The sequence below is a fragment of the Gopherus flavomarginatus genome, chromosome 9, assembly GCF_025201925.1.
Source record: "Gopherus flavomarginatus isolate rGopFla2 chromosome 9, rGopFla2.mat.asm, whole genome shotgun sequence".
Taxonomy (NCBI): Eukaryota; Metazoa; Chordata; order Testudines; family Testudinidae; genus Gopherus; species Gopherus flavomarginatus.
The window spans coordinates 66429685-66450729 of NC_066625.1; the positions used below are offsets into that span (position 1 = coordinate 66429685).

The 21045-nt window shown below is 35.0% G+C and overlaps 1 protein-coding gene across 14 annotated transcripts in view; it reads right to left on the reverse strand.

Moving 5' to 3' along the window:
- TCF12 (transcription factor 12) overlaps window positions 1–21045 on the reverse strand; it is a 322968-nt gene that overhangs the window by 41683 nt on the left and 260240 nt on the right. For 11 of the 14 annotated variants that reach the window (XM_050967941.1, XM_050967940.1, XM_050967943.1 and 8 more), the window contains 3 exons: window positions 3029–3134; window positions 1764–1903; window positions 1315–1459 (listed from right to left, as the gene is read on the reverse strand). In XM_050967941.1, the coding sequence (XP_050823898.1) occupies window positions 1315–1459; window positions 1764–1903; window positions 3029–3134 (391 nt within the window). Of the gene's footprint in view, window positions 1–1314; window positions 1460–1763; window positions 1904–3028; window positions 3135–13515; window positions 13670–21045 lie in introns of those variants that run through there. The other 3 variants (XM_050967952.1, XM_050967946.1, XM_050967953.1) reach the window with 3 other exon arrangements.

The following is a 21045-nucleotide window of genomic DNA, read 5'->3' on the forward strand; positions in this document are numbered from 1 at the left end:
AATACAGATAAATTCTGTGCACATCAAATTCTGCCAGCAAATATTGCACTTTCATGTAAAGCTGTGCAAAATGTTCACCATGGAATCCAAATCATGGATCAATCATCTGATTTTATATTTTATAATGAACTTCAAATCTTGCACTGGATTCAAGGAAACCTTTATGAACTGGACTCATTTAAGGATCCAGGTCTATGATATGTCCCCAAATCAGGGCAAATATAACCAACCAAACTAAGTTTCACTTACACCAAGACTGAAAGTAAAGCTGTATGTGAATCCATGCTAAATTGAAAAAGCACTCATGCAAGCTTGAGAATGGAAACGACTGAGTTTCCATGGCTGTATTAATAAGTGATTTTATGATACATCATTATTCACAAATATCTATGAAAAAAGAAAAAATGAGTCCACATTTGTACTCCCTGAATATGCGGTGAAGCGATTAAAGAGAGTTAATAACCTGCCACTGACCTTTTTACTCTGGGACTGGCCAGTGATCTGAGGTCAAACTTGAGGGGAGGCAGCACATAATACACCATGAAAAATTTTGTAGCAGATCCACTCCAAAGACAAAATGCCTCGAGCCACCACAACACTCCATTAATACAGCGATGGCATCTATATCACAGAACAGGAGCCTTCTACATGCTGTTTATACACTGATTTCACAAAGCCTGGGGGACCACTGGCCATTTATTAAATGGGTGCAATTCCCTAGTAGGGGCACAATTTAAGTGTGTCTGAAATCAGTTCAGTTAAAGGCTATTACAAACCAATTTAAGCTAAACCAATTTAATACAATCAAACCAGTCTGAGGGTCCACACTGGGGGGATGGGGTGGTTGCACTGATTTAATTAAATTTGTTTAAAAAATATCCCCTCTTTAGTTAACCGGGCATAAATTTGTGTGCAGACCAGGCCTACCTCTTAGGGTATGTTTAGCGGGTAGTGATTGTTCTACTGGGGATCGATGCATCACATCTCATCTAGATGCAATACATCGATCCCCGAACACGCTTCCTGTTGACTCTAGAACTTCACCAGGGTGAGAGACGGAAGCGGAGTCAATGGGGGAAGCGGTGGCCGTTGATCCCGTGCCGTGAGGACGTGAAGTAAGTGAATCTAAGTTGATCTAAGATACATTGACTTCAGCTACACTATTCTCGTAGCTGAAGTTGCATATCTTAGATCGATCCCCCCTCAGTGTAGACCAGGCTTTAGTATCTTACAGAACTAAAACACAAAAGAAAAGGAACCTTTATTGGCTAAATAACTTCAAAGAATTCTTATTTAATCCTAAGAGAATCTTACCCAGTATATTATCTGATCCATTGATGGGTGGAGTATGTGAGGCAGCAACATAAGGTGAACTACTGGCACTGCTGCGATGGAAGCTAGACATTGGAGGAAGACTTGCATTTATATCTGTAGGCGAGACTGAATGTGGGGGATAGTTCTAGAAGTAAGCAAAACAAATAAGAGCCAATTAACCAGAATCTTTAAATACATTTATATATCTTGTTAAGATACCATTATCTAAGAAAGGGACTAGCTGTCCATCAGCCAAACAACCCATTCCATTACCAAAAATCATTTTAAAATTATACACAAACAAGATCCATAAAATCAATATGCCACAATTATGAATTCTGACAATCTAATTTTGAATTGACACTACTAGAAGATCAGACCGGAAATGAAACAGATCAGTCTCCAGAAATATATTGACATACGCAATTGCATTAGCCTATATAACTTACCAAGCGGTCATGTGTGTGTAGACTGCCATAACTGCTGGACTGTGACATGTGAGAAGAGGAGCTTCCCAGCACGCCACCATAACCAGGCTGGCTCATCCCATTGGATGAATTCCAAAGATCAGAAGAGTTGTGGGTCCCATCTATGTTTTTTTAACAAAAGAAAAGAAAGATCTCTCTAATACAAGAAGTGTACTGAGTTCTCCTTTCCTTTACATTATTTAGAAAATACATAATTCACCAACTCAATTGGCCTAATATCAGTACTGAAATAGGGAATAGCTAATATGGTGTCTCCCATTCTCCTGCCACCACACTGTGTTGCTATATTTAAAAAAATGAGGCTTTACAGCTGAAATACAATCCAACCACAGCTGAGAAAATACCAAGTACTCTGCTAATTACAAAGACCTTCAGTAAGGCCAGATTTATATCAAGAGGGATGATAAAAATTCCAGACTGCAAAAAAACTAGATGCTTGGCTAAGTAATGCTCACCATAAATATACAGTGGAAAAGATTTCTCAGTCCATAATAGGCAATTTATATTTGCTAAAACATTCTAATATTATAAAATAAAAAAGGTTCCATAATAACGGACTTAAATAACTGATAATTACTACATTATATAAGCCTCAAACCAAAGTGTGTCAGCACTGTTTTCCCTCAGCAATAAAGACTGCAATGACATTGTACACTTTAGTACTCAAAGATGATGTTTACAATATATTTCAAAACCTTATCTAACCAAAGTAAAAGCTAGTTATGTGACATCAAGTTGAGGAAACGTGGTCTCAGTCTCATGAATTCTGGTCCCTGTTTGTGTGCAATTCAAAGTCATCTGTATTTTTGGCACAGTGGAGACATAAGCATTCACTGAGAACCCAGATTGTTAACAGATATTGTACAGCCAAAATCCAGAATGACCAAGAAGCCCTCACCTCATTTTCTGCTATCATTCTGGTGCGTTGTTCTGAAGCTCCTATAAATCAAAGAATGGGGAATTCTGTCCATCTGGCCTGCTGGATAATCCCCTTAAATTACAGTCAGCAATTAATGTCACAAAGAAACCTTTAAATCAAAGGATAGCTCCCTTCAGCTAACAGATTGTAGAAGTATACAAAATTCAACGCTACGACTGAGCACAATACATTCCCTGGAAATGTATTTATTATATTATTTGATGCAATGCTGGGTTAGCCTCACATTTCCACCTAAAGGACCAATTACAAACATTACTGTATTTAGAGTTACTGGTACTTTACTTACCTTGCATAAAGAAAGTGCTAGCAAACATACTGCTTGGTGGTTTAGGAGATGGGTAACTTGGAGATTCTCTATTGAAATCATCAGAACTTGGAGATGGTGCATATACCTAAAAATTGGAAAGCAACAAAAAGCATGGATGTAATATTTGGCTGTCACACATAAGAAACAGCGTGCTAGTACAGAGACCTAAATTAAAGGGAATAGTGCAGCAAGTCCCAATATTTAATTCATTTGTTGACATTATTTTATTTTTAGCAAGTTGCCAAAGTACTACTGTGATCTTAACACCACACTTTCTGGTGTGCCAGTTCAACCAGGTGGCCTGATAAAAGCCTAAGTGCTGATTCTGCTTACAAAGCACATATCTCACACAGAAACAAAATAGTGGTCCCAAAATGAGCTTTGATTTTAAAATAACTCTATTCTTGTTTAAATATTTAACAAGCTGGAATCCCAACAACTCAGGTAAAACATTCATGTCCAGTGAAACTGTTGGGAGTTTAGTGTCACTGCACTGCATAATCCAATCAGAAACCTGTCTGCTTTTTTAGAGTTACTGGTGGTAGGAGGTGGGGGAAGAGAAGAAGTAATGCAAGTCTATATCATGCTGAGTGATCTAAAAACTTCAACATCAAATAACCTTTTAAGTCTGGCACAGCTTTTAAAAATCTTGTTTTGATTTGGCAGTAGAGTACCAATTTCTTCTGGTAAGCCCTTGCTTCAGATAAGCTCAGTATGAACATTGCAATGGTAAATAACCAACTTTCTCATCAAATTAAAAGCTATACAGGGGACCAAATAAAAGTAACGATCACATGATTCTAATTATAGTAACTATGGTATGTATAAACAAAATCAATATAGACAATTCATCAATGATTCATAGTATAATGCAAGTTGTGCCAAGGCAGGCAATATCTTTATAATGATAATTTTTCTAAATATTCCAATATGAACGATTTATATTGTTATTATTAATAGTAGTAGTATTGTAGTATCTAGGAGGCTCCAGTCATGGACCAGGAACTGAGGCAAAAACAAAATAAAAAATGTCCTCTTAAAATTACTTTTAGTTTATGAAAAACTGTAGTGTAGATACATTAATGTAGTAAATGGCTACCGAGTACACAAAAATGTAACTTGAGCTAAAATATTTTTGCCACATAATATGTTAAAATAAAAAAGGTTATTTTTAAAAAAATACTCAATTTTCTTCTCCCCTTTTCCCCCAAAATAAACTAATTTATTTATAGGTTTCAAATGTATTATTTTTAAAAGTCTAAACTTAATAAGTGCATAAGAGATATGCCAAAATTGTAAGGTGCATATTTGTGTGTGTGCATGCATACACCTACGCACACATACATACACAGTTAGGTCACTCCCCTACCACTGTAACAGGCTGGGTACCACTCAAGAGAAGAAAGACAGAGATTAAAAAGGGTCTATGACTACCATCAACATCTAAGAAACCTCTATTCTAGTATGCAAGGGTGAATGTTCTAATATGGGAATTTGAGAAGTTAAGTGGGTCACATCTTGTATTTGCATACAAAAACCCAGAATGCTTTTCCAGCCTGCTGTTGTCAGATCAAATGGGTCAACATGTGTTTGGATAGAGGAGTTGTATGCAGTGTGACTGATTTGCCATTCCTCTGCACAAGTTTGACACCGATGTAACTCCAATGAAATCAGCTAAGCTATACCAGTGTATAAAAAACACTGGCAAGGAAGTACAGAAGCCACCCTAGGAATCTTCTTGGTCTTGAAGCATGGAAGATAGGGAGTGAAGAATATAGTGGAAATATTTCACAACTTTTAGCATCTCTCTGTTTTTTGCATTTATATTTTGCAAACAAACTCAAGGGGACATTTTTGTTTGTATGTTTTTGTTATTTTGGTAACAAAGTTAGTGTTTCCAAGAGCTTTTGTTCAAATTGATGGCTACTTTTTTTTGGTTACTTCCAAATGTTGAATTCCTGGAAATAAAGAAAATTTTACAATGGAAAGTACTAACCAAATCTGAGCTACAGCATGACAACATGTTATAAACTGTGTTAAGAGTATGTATGTATTTATGGTACATTTTATTTTTATATATATATATATATATATATCTATATACACACACACACACACACACACACACACACACACACACACACACACACACACACTTCACACATAGTCAAACAAAAGTGATATTACTGTCAAATTTTAATTGCTCATAATCATAAGGCTACAAACATATTAGGCAAAACTAGGTGTAATTTACAAGTTGTCTGTTGTGCAAAATAATGCAGCATATGCTATAGCTGATGGATAATCTATCACTGTCACAGGACAGCAGAGGAAACAAAGCTCAATGACATGCAGCACTGACACAGAGATGTGCACTGATTAATGTGAAAAAATCCACCATGACATATTATACATATTTTCAACTTTGCCAAAGTAATGCTATCAACAAGAGTTGTAATGTGGGCTACTGATTGAAATTTCAATCACTTCTAATAATTTTGACATTTTATAAAACTGTCTAAACAAGCAAGCACCTCAGAAGGGAAATTAAGTTGAAAAAGTTCAGCTTCAACAAATGCATCGTTTATGGTTACACATATACAGGACATTAGCATAATAAAAATGTTCTGAAATATTCCAATGTCAAAGAGGCCCTTTCAAATAGCTACATGAAAGTTCTAGCACAGGCACATAAGTTTATATAGTTTCTGTTTGTTTTTGGTATCCTAACTATAGCTTTCAAAAACATAGCTGCAATGTTATGAAGCTGCACTTGTGCCAGTCTAGATTTTTCAGATCAAAGGGCTCTGGCGGCAAAACACAACTGATGTGGTCTCAAAGACTTTATTAACTCCAGATGCGGGGAAATAGTCAGCCAATTCCACAAAAAGAGCAAGTCTCTTTTAGTTACAATCAGACCTACCCGCAAATTAAAACCAGGCGTCTTATGTCATCTGATCACCTGCAGATGAATGCCAGTTTTTTTTTTCTGGTTAATGACCTAATCATAAGTTTTACTCTGTGTTATTATGAACAGAATTTAAAAGCAAAGAGAAAAAAAAGATTATTGAGATTAGACTACATCTACAAGAAGCAAAATGCAAACTTTTAATTAAAAGTTGACAATAAAGGAAACATATTTAAATACCCTTTCAAGTTAGGAAAAGATGCATTAGATCACGTAGCTCAAACCTTTTAAACATATTTAATGTTTAGGGCCCTTCACCAGCCTATGTGGCTCTTGTCCCATAACAGCTCTGCAAGCCTCTCATCACACAGTGATGGAATTTGCTCCCTAGTTAGAAGGTGTTCTCTTTTGCTGCAGCTGTGTAATGAGGTTTTAAGTATGACCTGGCTGCCCAATATTGTCTCTTTGGGCTATCAAGTGATGGGAATGACACTTGGGAGGAACCAAAATAGTTCTTCCCTGGCTGACATTCTCAGGGAGCCAGGGAATAGTGCTAAAAGACCATCCTGCCCAAAAAATCTGCTTGGCAGACAACTCAGTCAAGCAGGTAGAAGAAAATCCATCCTGCTAAAGGTTTCCCCAAATTCCCCTAAGCACATCGGAGGCAGGAGCAGAAGGGAACTTCAAAGAAAGCACCCATATTAAACTAATGAGGGGTGGGAGAGCTCTTCCAAAACACCCACTCCAGAGTCAATATTTAAATGGTCCATATAGTAAAGGTCTTGTCTCTCTCCACGCTGTATGCAGACTTTACACTTCAATCCTAGCGTTGTAATAATTCCTGCAGGCTGTGCGGCCTGAGCAGGAAGGAAGTGGGACAAGGAAGCTGCAGAGCACAGGTCAAGAGCTCCACTTCCCTCTCCTTCCCCCACCCTGAGCTTTTCCACATTTCTCGTGTATGAATGGTTGAGTGATTCTGGATTGTTTTTTTTGTTTAAGCTCTCTTCAGTTTGTCAATGTCCTCAATAGGCTGTACTACTGTAGAGCCAGCCTGCTTGGCCTTTCAGAGCTGGGGCAGCTCAGAACAGCATGGACTGTTCCTACTGAGTCAGTTTTAAGCAGCATATCTGCTTTCAAATGTGCGGTTATCCGTAACATATTAAATGGATACTCTTAAAAAAATCATTTAAAAAGTGTAATAAATCTACAAAGTATCAGGAGATTATATGCCATGTCCTTTGATTTACGAATTTAAAAATTTCCAAACATAAAGGCATTACTTTATCTTAAAAGGTTTAAGTTACTGATTTTGCTTTGAAACTAAAATTAGATCTTCACTCTATAAACATCAATTAAAAGCACCAAAAATAGCTCATTTGCATGCTTTTCAACTAATTTCCTTCCTATTAATGGGTTTGGTATTTTTATATGCTCATGATCCATACTAAATGTAGATGTAAACAGATGAAACATCCCAGTGAAGCAAAATATCAAAACCTATTTTAAATATGCCTCCACTAAATCAGGACCAAATCTCCCAACATGCATGCTGTTATGTGAAATTATAAATTATATTATTCATTTAAACCTTGCTGTTCAGATAGTTTCAGAGGTTACAAAAACTAACATTTATCAAGCTGTTACATACAAACTTCATTTCTAGGGCAGTAAAAATGGATACCCACATCTATACCTTATGAACTCCACTAACTGGCCTTTCCAAATTTCATCAGCATCAGTCATGTATTATATAAGTATGCACTGACGAATGACGTGGCAGACTTTCACAATATATTATTTGTATGTACTATGGCAAAGGCTTTTGCTGCTGAAAAGGTATTCTGATAAATGGAAACTTATTTTAGTGCTCAGCTCCTTCAGAAACATAGTGAACATAAAAACTGAGGGAATGAAGAATGGCAATTATAGTTATTCCATCCTGTATTTATAAGAAGATACAAGTACTCACACTGGCAACAAAATATTTTAGGTATTGTCAAATTTTAATGAACACACAAAAACAATATTTAAGCACAATGAAAGCTACGAAATGCAAGGGTCAAGTTAACTCTGTGCTAAATACTATTTTCTGCCAAGGTCTTCAGACACCAGGTATGACGTCTCAAACTGATCTGAGAATCCCTCAATACTTAAGCACAATGGAAAAAAAAAAAGAGAAAAGAATGTCAGTCTAAACTATTAACCTGACTGTAATTTTTAAATGATAGCATAAATCTATAGAAAAATACTACAACCGTAGGAAGATATGGCTCCTTCAGTGCCTTAAAGTCCATCTTGTAAATAAATGTTTATGCAGTTTTTAAGCTCATGTCATAAATGCCTATTTGAGGAGTTCTGAAAATGTGGAATTATTGATACCATAATGGCGCATTACGCAAAGCCGTCTTACTTCCTGGGTTAACATGAGGTGTTAAGAAATGCAGTATCATGTCAAGGATGTAGTCAAATTTAAGCACTAAACTAACTTCTTAAAAATCCTGATTGAATATCTGAGGTGGAGGGGGGAGAGGGAAATGAAAGAGTGGGAGCGGAAGTAAATACACAACATATTTGAAGATTCCTTTTGCAATAATTTTCTAAACAAGTTGCCGTCTCCTCCACTTTCTAAAAAAAGATCAGACCACATTTTTGACTAATGATATGTACAATTCAGTCTATAAAAATTCCAGTGTTTTAATTAAATGGATTCAAAGGAAGACTGAAACTGATCACTTTAATCAACCCATTTCCAGTACTTGTTTGTCAAATTTCAGAATACCTTTATGGCTATGATATAAATTCCTACATAGTATTAATACTGACCACATTAAACTAGAGGAGTATTGATACATTTTCTTTTGCTTTTAAGTTCACTTCTCTTATCTCACTGGTAGTCTCAGTTTCTACAACTCATAGGCATAGACTAATGTGTTTCTACAGGCTGTCTTCAACACAAGTGTGTTTATCAAAGCAAATACACTGAACAAATGAGTGTATGTCACTGTTTGGTGCCCACAATTTTGAGAAATATAGATCCATCCAATATAGCACCTGATCCCCTCCCTAGCTGCTTTCATTTGCCCATAGAAATGGACATAACCTTCACACTGAAGCATCAATAAAGCATGTTGTAGACAACACACCCTCCTAGCAGGGGACTGCTCCTCAATAGATTGGCAGTTCTGCCCACTGGAGTTGAGCAGATAAAACTCTCCTGGGCTATCACACTGCGACCCATAATACCTCTTTGGAGGAGAAAAAAAATAAAGTTGACCAATGCTACAAGCTTACTTTATTCAAGGCCCAAAGCAGTCTACCCCCTAGAGATTTCCTGCATGATCCTATGTTTGTCCTGACTTACAAATGTTAGCTTTGACCTTGTCTGAGCTGCTATGGGCAGCATATGGTATAGGGTAGATTTAATTGTACTTTTCTCTCTGTGTGCTAACTGATCCAATACTAATAAAACCTGAATCAAAATCTCTCTGGAAAGCAGAAAACATTTACACTATTAACACTTGGTTGGTGTAAATTCTGCAAACTGAATGTGTCTACATTTATGTAAAAATAGACTTTACATGTTTATTCCTTTTAGAAGGTACCAAGGAAAATAAAATTGGATTGATATATTTCATCTGAGGTAATCTGCAAAATTTTAACACTTTTAGTGATATGTGCTATCTTGATATTCTAATTCAGTGTGCTATGAAATAACACTAACAAGCAAGCTCTCTCCACAGACCCCCCAACCACGTATTTCTAGATAGTATTTTATACACCTCTCAGAAAAATGGAGAAAATAACTTTACTCAGGAACTAGTTCATCTCACTCAAGAATTAGTTATAATTTTCCACTGAAAATGTGGAAAACATGAATGATCTTCAAGAACATACATTATAATTTATGTTTGTTCTTTCCGTCTCTGTTTATCACCATTGTAACAACTTGCTATGGCAGAAGCTGAAACTCCTTCATAACAAATCCCTCTCTATGAAATTTTGCCCTACGCTGAGGAAAACATAAGAGTAACTACTTACATACTTAGTAACTGAACATAACCACGTGGGACTGAGGTACCAAATTCATTCATACTGTGAACAGTATCTGAAATATAACATGCTACTAAATTATGTTGTCATATTGAACAGTGGCGTTAAAAGCTGCACAAAATACACTTGAAAATTAAGCAAAATGTAGCAAAAATGTTTCTCCAAGTGATCTGATATTGTTTGATAAGCAGTAATATTGGCATATTATTCTCTATTCTGTCAAGTTTTTAACCAGTTCTCACTCACTGCTTATTTGACTACATAAGATAGTAAAAAAAAAAAAATCATATAAATAATATCGTACATGTTTTTAATTTTCAGGCGGCATTGCTGAATACGCTGAGAACATTTATTTGTTTTATCTCAATGGAAACACAAACAAAAACTGTATTTTTTAGACCTCTATTGGTTCCCTTTTCTACTTTACAGGACATGAACAAAAAGCACCAACAAAATAGGTTTCCCTTTAAAAAAAAGGGTCGAAAGCAACTACCTGTAGCCATTAAAAAAACCTGGTCAGTATATGCCATTAAGTTTGCCTCAAACATCTGATTTTTTCCTTCCAAAGGATATGAAGTTAGCACCTAGCAGAAATGAAAGGAGAGATGGAACTTGATAGACAGAATGGCTTAATATTTAATTGCGCTTTTTCACAATTTGAAAGAACACTCTTTCTGACTTAATTCAACCTTCCTTCCTCCTAGCCGCCAATGTATAATTGGATGTTCTTCCCCGACACTAAGAAAATAATTTCTGGATATCAACAGGTGAAGAAAAAAAAAACATGCAGTTTTCTAGTTTAGTATAAATAGGTAATGCAGAAGAATAAGCTCATCTACTTAGTTTTTAATTTAGGAGATACACTACTCAAAATATTTCTTGTTTCATATTATATAATCCACATATTAGTAGTGTTTTATTGCTGAGTAGAGGATTTATGCTAAAATTCTAATTTTCCCTACATACTTCTCTTCTGTAATATATGTTAAATTATCAAATTAATGCCTTCAGACAGCATGAAAAATCACATTTAATTTGTAAACTTTTACTCTACTTCCACGAAAATGCATCTGAAACCTCTTATGATCACCCACTCCATATTACCTAGCAGTATTTGGAAGCATCTTTTTCAGTTTAATCCTATTTTGCCTATGTATTATTTACTTTGCTAACTCTTTTCCCACTTTAAAATTAAAAATATAATTTACAGATGAAAGTTTAATACTGGTTTCTGGATGCCATTTTCCACTTGCATTTTTGCATACAAATCAGCATTTCATACAGTTTAGTAGATAGCAGGCAATATGCTGATATCTAAAGTCAAAATCACCATTCAAATAAAATCTCAAAACATGAGCCAGATGCCATTATCTGCTAAGTGATCAAATGATACAAATTAAAGTAGCAGCACTTCAATATGAACTGTGGTCTTGCAGTCTTCTCGAAATGTGGAGACGTTCACACACAATCCTGAATATCAAATTAAAATATCTCTCTCTTCATTTGAAGATTAAAAGAGTTAATGGAAAGCAAAAGATGAAGGGGAAAAAAAACCCAAACCAACACACATATATGCACTCTGCTTACATATATTTGAATGAAATAGTAATTACATTCTTTATTCTAATTTACAGAATTATTTGAGGAAATAAAATACTGAAAGCTGGTAACAAGTTTAAAAAAAATCACAACCAAAATTTAAGGCAACATGATATAGGACTGTCATATGATTTGTCATCTATTTACTAACTCTTCAAGATCATAAAAGTCACCTCTGACCTATAACAGGCACATGCTATCAATTTTCAGGCCATGCTCCCCTACAGCACCAGCACTTCCATCTACTATAAGCCTGGGAATGCTTAATAAGATCAAAGCTTTTTTTCCTGCCACAGAACAAAGAGAAATGTTGTAATAAGGCGATCTGTGTTCAAGAAAGAATAAAAATCAGAACTCCGTTCAAATCACACTCCTCTTGCTTCAGGGGTATTGTATAGTTAATTTTACTTAAGTCTAATATATATCTTCACATAAAACTTCAAAAAGACTGTTAACTTAGGAGCAGACATGAAAGAAAAATCATTTCACATTTGAAAGACAGCTGGCATTGATACGAAAGGAAATGAAAGAGATCATGCAGTTTCACTTATTTCCCCACTCTCTCCCCAATATCTTCTCTCTCATTCAAGAAGCTCATACACCTAGTTTTTAATGAGTTTAAAGATAATTTGTTTGATCGTCATTAATCAGAAAACCTTGGCAAAAAGTTTACTACTAAATAAAGACAAAACTCATGTAAGCTTATGGGACAAGAAGAACAAATGAAACTGATCTATGTTACCGATCTATATATATTCCTTTTAAGACCAGCGACAAGCCAAAATCATATACAAGTAATATGAACATAAAATGCTTAAACAAAACAATTGTGCATACACTGTATAAAAGACCCCAGATTTGTGTTCTGTATTCTGCCATACAATATTTTAAAAATTTAAATATCAATTATGAAATAAAAACATATTTAATACACAGCAAATTAAAATAGAGGAATTCAAAGATTCAGTTTTAATTTTTTCAAAAGCTGGTGAATGTCCATTTTTATTTTGTAATTTGCAATAGTTCCAATAACATTTTTTCACTTTACTTAAAATGATTCTGGAAAAAATCAAATCTTGAACAAGAGCTTAATGCTTGCTTACAACTTCAGACGTACTACTTGATTCAAATGCCACCATTCTCGGCAGTATGGCACAAAATGACCAGAATCCAAAACTATGAAGCCGGTCACTAAAACGGAAGTCTGTCAAGTATAAGCAAAAATGTAATGTTTTGTAATCTTTTGGAAGAAAATGGATTAAAACCCCTCTACTGCACTATTAGGTACAACGTCTACTGAAAATGTTTTAGTGTAAATAGTGATTAAAGTTTGTGAATCAGACTAAATTTCCTGTATATGGTCAAAATATTAGTTGGATTGGAAGCAGATGGTATAACAGTAAAGTTAGTCTCTGAACCTCAAACTCCAAACAGGAAACGCAAGCCTTACTGGCTGACTGCTTCCCTAATCATTCCCAGAGATTCATACTTGTTATTTTTATAAATAACCACAAAGGCTTTCATCTTTTCTCCCTGTTGTACAAAGCAGCCAATAAACCTAAATGTCGTTTTTTAACTATCAGAATCCCCCCCCACCACCACCACAAACACCATTTGCAAACACATTGCAAACATGGAGATCACAGATGGTCTTTTAAAAAGAAAATGCATTAGAAATGTTACGTAGTTCAATGTTAGGTTAACGTTTAAAAAATTACAAACTATGAACTTAACTGTATCTTATTACAGAAGGCCAGCCTTACACGTCTTCTAAAATATGCAAGTGAATTATACCAGCAATCTAAATGTACTTTGTTAGACTAATCTAAAAACACACAGGTTTCAGTAAGTGCCTATTCAGCTATGTCAGCCACTTTGAAACTATATGAACAAAGGAAAGCACCCTTACCGTTTTCCCATTGTAGTAATACATCAAAGAATTGCTGCCCATTCCAGGTACAGGGTATGCACAATACATACTGATTCTAAAAACGACACAGTCTGCAGTTAAAGTGCACTGCTTCTCTCCAAGACATCCATGCACCCGATCAAACAGAGTAATTCTTCAGTACTATGTGTACACACATGGATCTACTCAAAAGGAACTTATGCAAAACAGGACTGAACCATTTCATATGGGGAAGAAGGGGTGTGAGAGACACACATACACTGTAATCTCTATAAAATTCTATCAACTCCCCGATTTTAGTTATAATTCCAAACAGCAAAACTCTTGCAAAAACAATTTATTTACAACAGTTAAGATAAAGAGGTTTGTAGCTACTGGTACACTGAGAAATTATCAGCTTTGTCCATGCAAATAAAATACTACAAAGGAATAACAAATAGAAAAATCCTAGTTAATCTTCTGTTTTTTGTTTTAATTCAATTAGAGCACTTGTGGCAGTAGAGTCATAGCTTGATGCACCTCCAGTGACACTACCATCTGGCTCTGTCTAAAGTTGCTTCCAACTTTGACAAACACACCACAGAGCAATCATGAACTGGAAACACTGAATCATATGTAACAAGAAGGACTAGACAGTTAAGCCTTCTACATAATCACTTCCTGGGCCAAAAAGTATTATGTCCCAATTAATTAAGTATCTCTATTAGGCCACGGGGTTGTTTCTAACTGGGGAAAAAGTATATCCTCTTAAACGAGTACTGTATAGCTGCCAAACAAAAGAAAATACAGTATGTCATGTTTAGTTAAATATATTACATATGTTTAAAACAGACAACTAAATAAAGGTAAATATTTTAATATTACAAAATCCAAAGTTCATATTTAAATTACATAGCATGAAAAATGTATGAGTAAGTTTGGCCAAATTTTAAACATTTTAGACTATAAAATGCATTTTTGTGAAAAAACATTTTTTCCCCTCTCATACATGTGCGCGCACACACACACACACACACACACACACACACACACACACACACGAGAATTGGCAGAAACATACAATTTTAGTGTTAATCTGACAAAAATGTATTGCACATATATTACATAGAATCCCTTTATATACACACACATTTATAGTCTATTCTTCCCTAAACTGCATCCTCTTGGTGAAGAATATGAAATTCCCTCAGTCTGCTTGATAAATTAAACATATAATATGAAAGCCAATACGCAAGGAATGAAGTTACCACTGGTGGGGGCGCGGGATTAATACTAAAAGCAAATCCTCTTTAGTATGTTACTCAGTACATCAGGAAACTACTAATCCATATGTTTGTACATAAATATGTTTATATTCTATAGATGAATACAATTGGCTGTTAAAGAATGTGCAGGGTCCAGTGAGCCTCTTAAGAGAAAAAAAAAAGTCAAAGGGCAGAAAAAAATTACAGAAGAAAATCTCTTTCCCACTCTCTTTGACTGTGTCAAATGCCAAATCTGTGTTTGCCCTGCCTTCCCTTCTGTCCAGAACAGAGAACATACAGCTGACTAAGAAAAGAAGGGGTAACGTTCAGTTCAGCCATGTGTAGGGAAAGAAGGCAAGCAGCAGAAATTAGGATACCTTTGACAAGCACCTTTGATGATGGGGAAGTTATCTAACCACAGAATGAAATTTAGCAAAGAAAACAGCCCAATAAGCTCAAATACTATGATCATGTGAGAATTCCATTAGGTTTTTGTAAAGTGTCCATCACCTTAGTAAATAAGCACTGCAATATCTGTAAGTATACAGAATATATGCAGGTTAGACACAAAAGTTTAGTCAGTGACATGCACCAGCAAAACAATATATAAGCATGACAGTTAAACTACTGTGATTATTCCAGTTTTGAATTAGGTTATCCTGAAATGTAAATGAATTGAAAAGCATGTACATTTTTACTGTTCAGCTTTATATGTTGATCAGATTGTTGCTTTTAATACATACATATGGGGTGGGAGGAGGTAGAAAAGCACGCAGCATTTTAAAAGCTAATGAACCAAATTTCAACCAAACTCTTCACCCATACAAAAGACTAAGCAGCAGCTGCAAAAAAGAACATCACTGTACATCAGACTATTAAAATGCCAAGCCTGCAGAGTGACTTGCAACTTCCTCCTTCCCCCAGGGATCACAAAGCCCCATTTCAGTCCCCAGAGAACTCTGTAAGAAGCTTTGATTTACAATTAACAATGCCATTCCTTAAACCTCCTCAGTATGTTTAGGCTTCTATAGACGTGATATGCTAAAAGATCTTTAGATCTCTTATACTGCTTCCCTAAGTATATAGTACTCCAGGATTAAAATGAATTATTTAGAACAATGTATCTTTTTATATTCAGGAAACACACAAAAAAAGCTATACAACAAAAGTCCAATTTTATTTTGGAAAAAAGAGGCAGAATAAAAGCATTCTCTCTTTTAATCAAATAGTTCCAGCACATAAGAAACTTTTATAGTGGTCAAAAATGTTTTAGCAGTGGTTAGATTCAGTTCTCCAAAACAAGGATAGACATTAATATGTATCTTATAAAATCAACTACTGGGTGTGTGCATGTAATAATTTGATTAGTTTTGAAACGCTGCAAGGAATAAAAACTCAGTATTTTATTATGTGGCATACGTGTTTCATCTTTCTTGCAGCTCATCTTCTAAACTTACACACAAAACCAGTAGAAGTTAAAAGTGTGAAGGCAATATTAATTGGTATTGTTTGCTAACTTGAGTAACATCAGTCTAAACAAGTAAACTGCTGAGGCTCATCAACACACAGGTAAGCTAGCGTCAAAAACAGCACAAAAGAGTAGCTCTCATTCAAAATGGTGCCTCTGGGAAAATATAGAATAAAGATAAATACTCCCAACAATACCGCTCTGACTAAAAGGATTTACTTCCAACAAACCAAAGTAGTAACAATTTCATCATGCTGTGTGGGGAATTAGCTATTTTACTGGAGCAGCACAGGTACACCTATATGCACTGTATAGAAAATTATCACTGTGTTGTATGCTTATAGCACCAACATACTATTTCCCCAATACATTAGAATCATAGAATATCAGGGTTGGAAGGGACCTGAGCAGGTCATCTAGTCCAACCCCCTGCTCAAAGCAGGACCAATCGCCAGCCAGATTTTTGCCCCAGATCCCTAAATGGCCCCCTCAAGGATTGAACTCACAACCCTGGGTTTAGCAGGCCAATGCTCAAACCACATTGTCACTCAATGTATCATATTTTGGGATCAAATTATTCTGCTTTCAAGCATATCAGATTGTTATGAGTTTTCTTTAATCTCACAGTTTACATTGCCTAAAGATGATGACAAACTGACATATCTCATAATTGCAGCAAACACCACTGGATACACCTATAGAAAGTTCAAACTTTAACTACTCCAACATGGTTCCAACAACCAAAAAAAGTTCTCTTTGTGTATGTCGGTGTTTTATTTTGTATTTCACATTTATTCTGAGCTGCACTGATTTCCACCCCACCCCCCTGCTTTAACAAAAGCATGTTACGGTGAAATGGATCATATATGGATCAATGCTATCATAGTGAATACAGTTATTTGTTCTATTTTTCCTTGGTGACATATCAAGGGTTAATCTTATGACTCAGTCTGACAGAACTAGTCAGCTGGAGACAGGGCCAATTTTTTAAACTTGATTTCAGACAGACATGCCGTCAGCAGAGGAGCATTGAATGGACATGCACTTTTGTAGCCTGAACGGTTTCCATTCACGACTCTGCACTGTGTCAAAAACAATAACCTGTGTGTTTCTGTAAGTATATAAAGAGATTATGATCTCTGACGCAGAGTGAAATGCTGACCTAATAATAAACTAAACTACCTGTTTAAGAATGTTCTCAAAAGATTAATTCATTTTCAGTCAGATTTTAATGAGATACTTGCTCTTTAAAGTCCAGCTGTTTTGTCAAACATAGAATTTAGTCTATTTTTTTTATCTTTGTCCAATTCAAAGACACAACGAAAACACACACAGCAAGAATGAATCACCCACCTTTTTAACCAGTTTAAAACTGCCACTAAGTTGACATCATATAGATCATTGGAAACTACTCTTTATAATATACTAGAGATAGGCAGAGGATCTCATCTCCACACCAGAGAGCATATCCTCTATTCAAAACTGTCCATAAATATGACAAACATCATATCAATGTTTAAAATAAAATGTTGTGTTATATTGCTTGTTTTATTATTTCAGTTATTATAAGAACTAAAAACTTTTACATTGAATTGTGTACTCTTTTCCCCTCCAATAAAAGTTATTTGCCCACCATCAAAAACAAATACCCGACAAAATATTATGAACTTCCTAATGGAGAGTCTGTTTTTCCCAAGGACTTAAACATCAGCTTACAAATGAAAACCTCAAATAGGATACCAATAGCTCATTTTTTCTTACATTTTTGGTACTAGTTGAAAAATGCTCTTCAATATTCGTGCCCAAAATCTTTGTCTCAGAAACCACCTCTAAGATTCTCAATGAAAAAAACTCCAAATGTATTTATTTCTAAACAAAACGTTTATGATGATTAACTAGATCAAGCCTGGAGAGATGAATACCTATAAATTACATTGTCAGCAGACAATTAAAACAGATTCAGACTTTAAACTGTCTGAGAATTGCATGTAGCTACTTCCAGAGGAGAAAAATAGAAAATAGGCAGTGTCTAGAAGACAGACCTCTACTCATGTAAACATTTAAATATCTAGTAAATTAAAAAATCCTGAAAGCACGCCATCATGTTATTAGGCAAGGGGAAATTATCCATTTATCATGTACTGTATACTAAAAAGATGCAGCAGTTTGCAACTCCATAATAGTGCTTTTTTAAAAAAAGAAACAGCCAAGAATAAAAACCATTATAATAAAACAAAATCAAAACAAAATTCATAACATTAAGTTAATTGGGTCCAATTAATTTACTCTAGTGTGCTTTCAAATCTGTGTAAAAGTTTAATAGTTAAAGTTTTACTGTTTTCCAGTTCAAATGGTTGGTTTTTAACTTTAAAATCTGTATTTCTGCAAACAAAAAAATTATCTGATACTAAATAAAAAATAAGATTACATATTAAACCAGTATACAGCATTCCAGAAAATAAACCATATACTATACACTGATATCAGATTTCCAAACCAATTCCATGATGGCTACATGTGAAAACAGGAAACAATTCTTATTTTTTAAATATTACTTATAAAGTCAGAAAAATTGAGTTACAACCGATGGGAATGGCTTTTCTTCTCAAGTACTATACATTTTCAGCATGCGAGTTATTTTATATATTTAAATAGAAATAAAGATGCTTCTCATTAGGTGCCTTATTCTAAGAGCATAAGGCACCTAATGAGAAGCATCTTTATTTCTATTTAAATATATAAAATAACTCGCATGCTTAAAATGTATAGTACTTGAGAAGGAAAGCCAACAGCAACTTCTATCAATTCCTCACATTCAGGTATTGTACAAATATTCCTTATTAGTGATATTTAATATAAATCCATAATAAAGTATCAAAGCAAGGAAGGTATTCAATATGCATCATTATTCCTAGCTTCGGCAAGCTTCAGAACTCTACTGAAGATTTTAGATATTTTTGTGAAAACAAAAACAAAAAACCTAAGCAGTTTAATAGATGGCTTTGAAATGTCCTCAGGTATATCTCCCTATGAGAAGCACTTAGTCGCACACAATTTCATTTATGACAAAATGTATGTATACATTTGTTTGTTATCCTTGACAAATGAGTAAGGGGTGTTACCAAACAACAATACTTCCTGTTGAACCAATCACCACTCTACAACATGATAGATATATGCAGGCACATTATAAAAATCAGATGTGAATTAAAGAAGAGATTTAAAAAACCTTCCAAAGTAAATGATTCCACCTTCTGTTACTGAAAGATGTAAAATATTAAGTTAAGTTACACATCTCTTTGTCATGAACTTAGTATGCCCAAGCAAATGTATTTGAGAAATTAAAGGGAGATAAGGGGTCCCTCTGCTGGTCCAACTCCAGTATCATTTTGCTTTATTTTTTGCTCAAGTGCAATATGTTTAGCATTTCTCATGTACTCCCCGAAGTGATATATAGTATCATAGCTTCTGATGCAGTTTTAAAATTTTCCAGTAGGTGGTTCTATAATCAAAACCCTGCTCCCTACGAAAAAGAGTATTTTAATCTATTTAATAAATTAGCATCAGAGAAGCTTTAGGAAACTTTATGTCAAAGTGTAGGTAGCAAGTTGTATAGAAAGAGAAGCACAGAGGCCCATTTCCCATTTTTTTTTTTTGGGTTCGCTGCCTGACAAAATTCTTCAGCAAACGAAGCCGTCTGGATGATCTGTCAAAAGCAAATGACAATCCTTTTGTCATCTATAGTTAGGGATCTAGTTAGTACTCCCTTAAGGAATTTTTTTTTTTTTAATAGGCTACCTAAGCTATCACAGAAAATGTCAAAGTCTTGTGATTACATCTCCAGGATTGTACAACCTGTTTTCTTTATAGCCTTGAAGTGCCAAAGCTCAACATCACAAGAAACTCAATGGCACTAAAACGTTAGGCAATATTAATTCAATTTTAAATTTATACTCAGAGACTAGAACCAATATCTGCATCTGTGTGTCAGGATGACAAGTGAATCAGTAGTCTAGAAAACTTACGTCTGAAGTTTATTCAGGGGTTTAGCCAGTTTTATTTCAGTGCAATTCTTTCCAACAGCAATCATTTTTTATTGATTATTTCTGATAATTACAGGGTTAGATCACAGCCAAAGCAGCCTGTCTAGCATTTGTATTGATCAAGCAACCAATTAATTCAACAGCATGAAACAGGTAAAAGTCTTATAGATATTACCACCTATTACTCTTCTAATAGACTGCACAGATTTTCGAACAGCCTTCCCCCCAAAATCACAGTGAATATCAAGTGACAAACTACAAGAAATAACCTTTTACTTATAAAAGATTATTTCCCCCCATTTGTTGTTGTAACGAAGAGCATCATGAATAACGGGGATGAATTGGCACATAGTCAGATGGAAAGTGGTAGTTTCAGCAATAACATATAGCCTCTTTGTAAAGTTACAAAAGCTGCAGTCTACTCATGTTGGGTTTTATTAACATTTTAAAGATACATATAAATTTAAGACCTTTCTATTCAGATTTCAATTATAATCTAATCGCACCTAAATACATGCATCTGGGATGCTGTGAAAACTTAAAGAGATTAGCTAACGTCAACAGAAGGCCCTTACAGCAAGTCCTGAAGACAGCTAAGGAGACCTTCTGGCAGATATAACATAGGAGGAAATTCTACAAACATGATCCCTGATCAAAGCAGGCTCTGCTTTGGCCCAATACAGTCAGAGAATCAGGACAGACAGCCTGGATAATTCATCTGATTTCAACTGTCTTGGAAGTACATTGTTCAGAGATGATCACTTAAGAGCCGTCG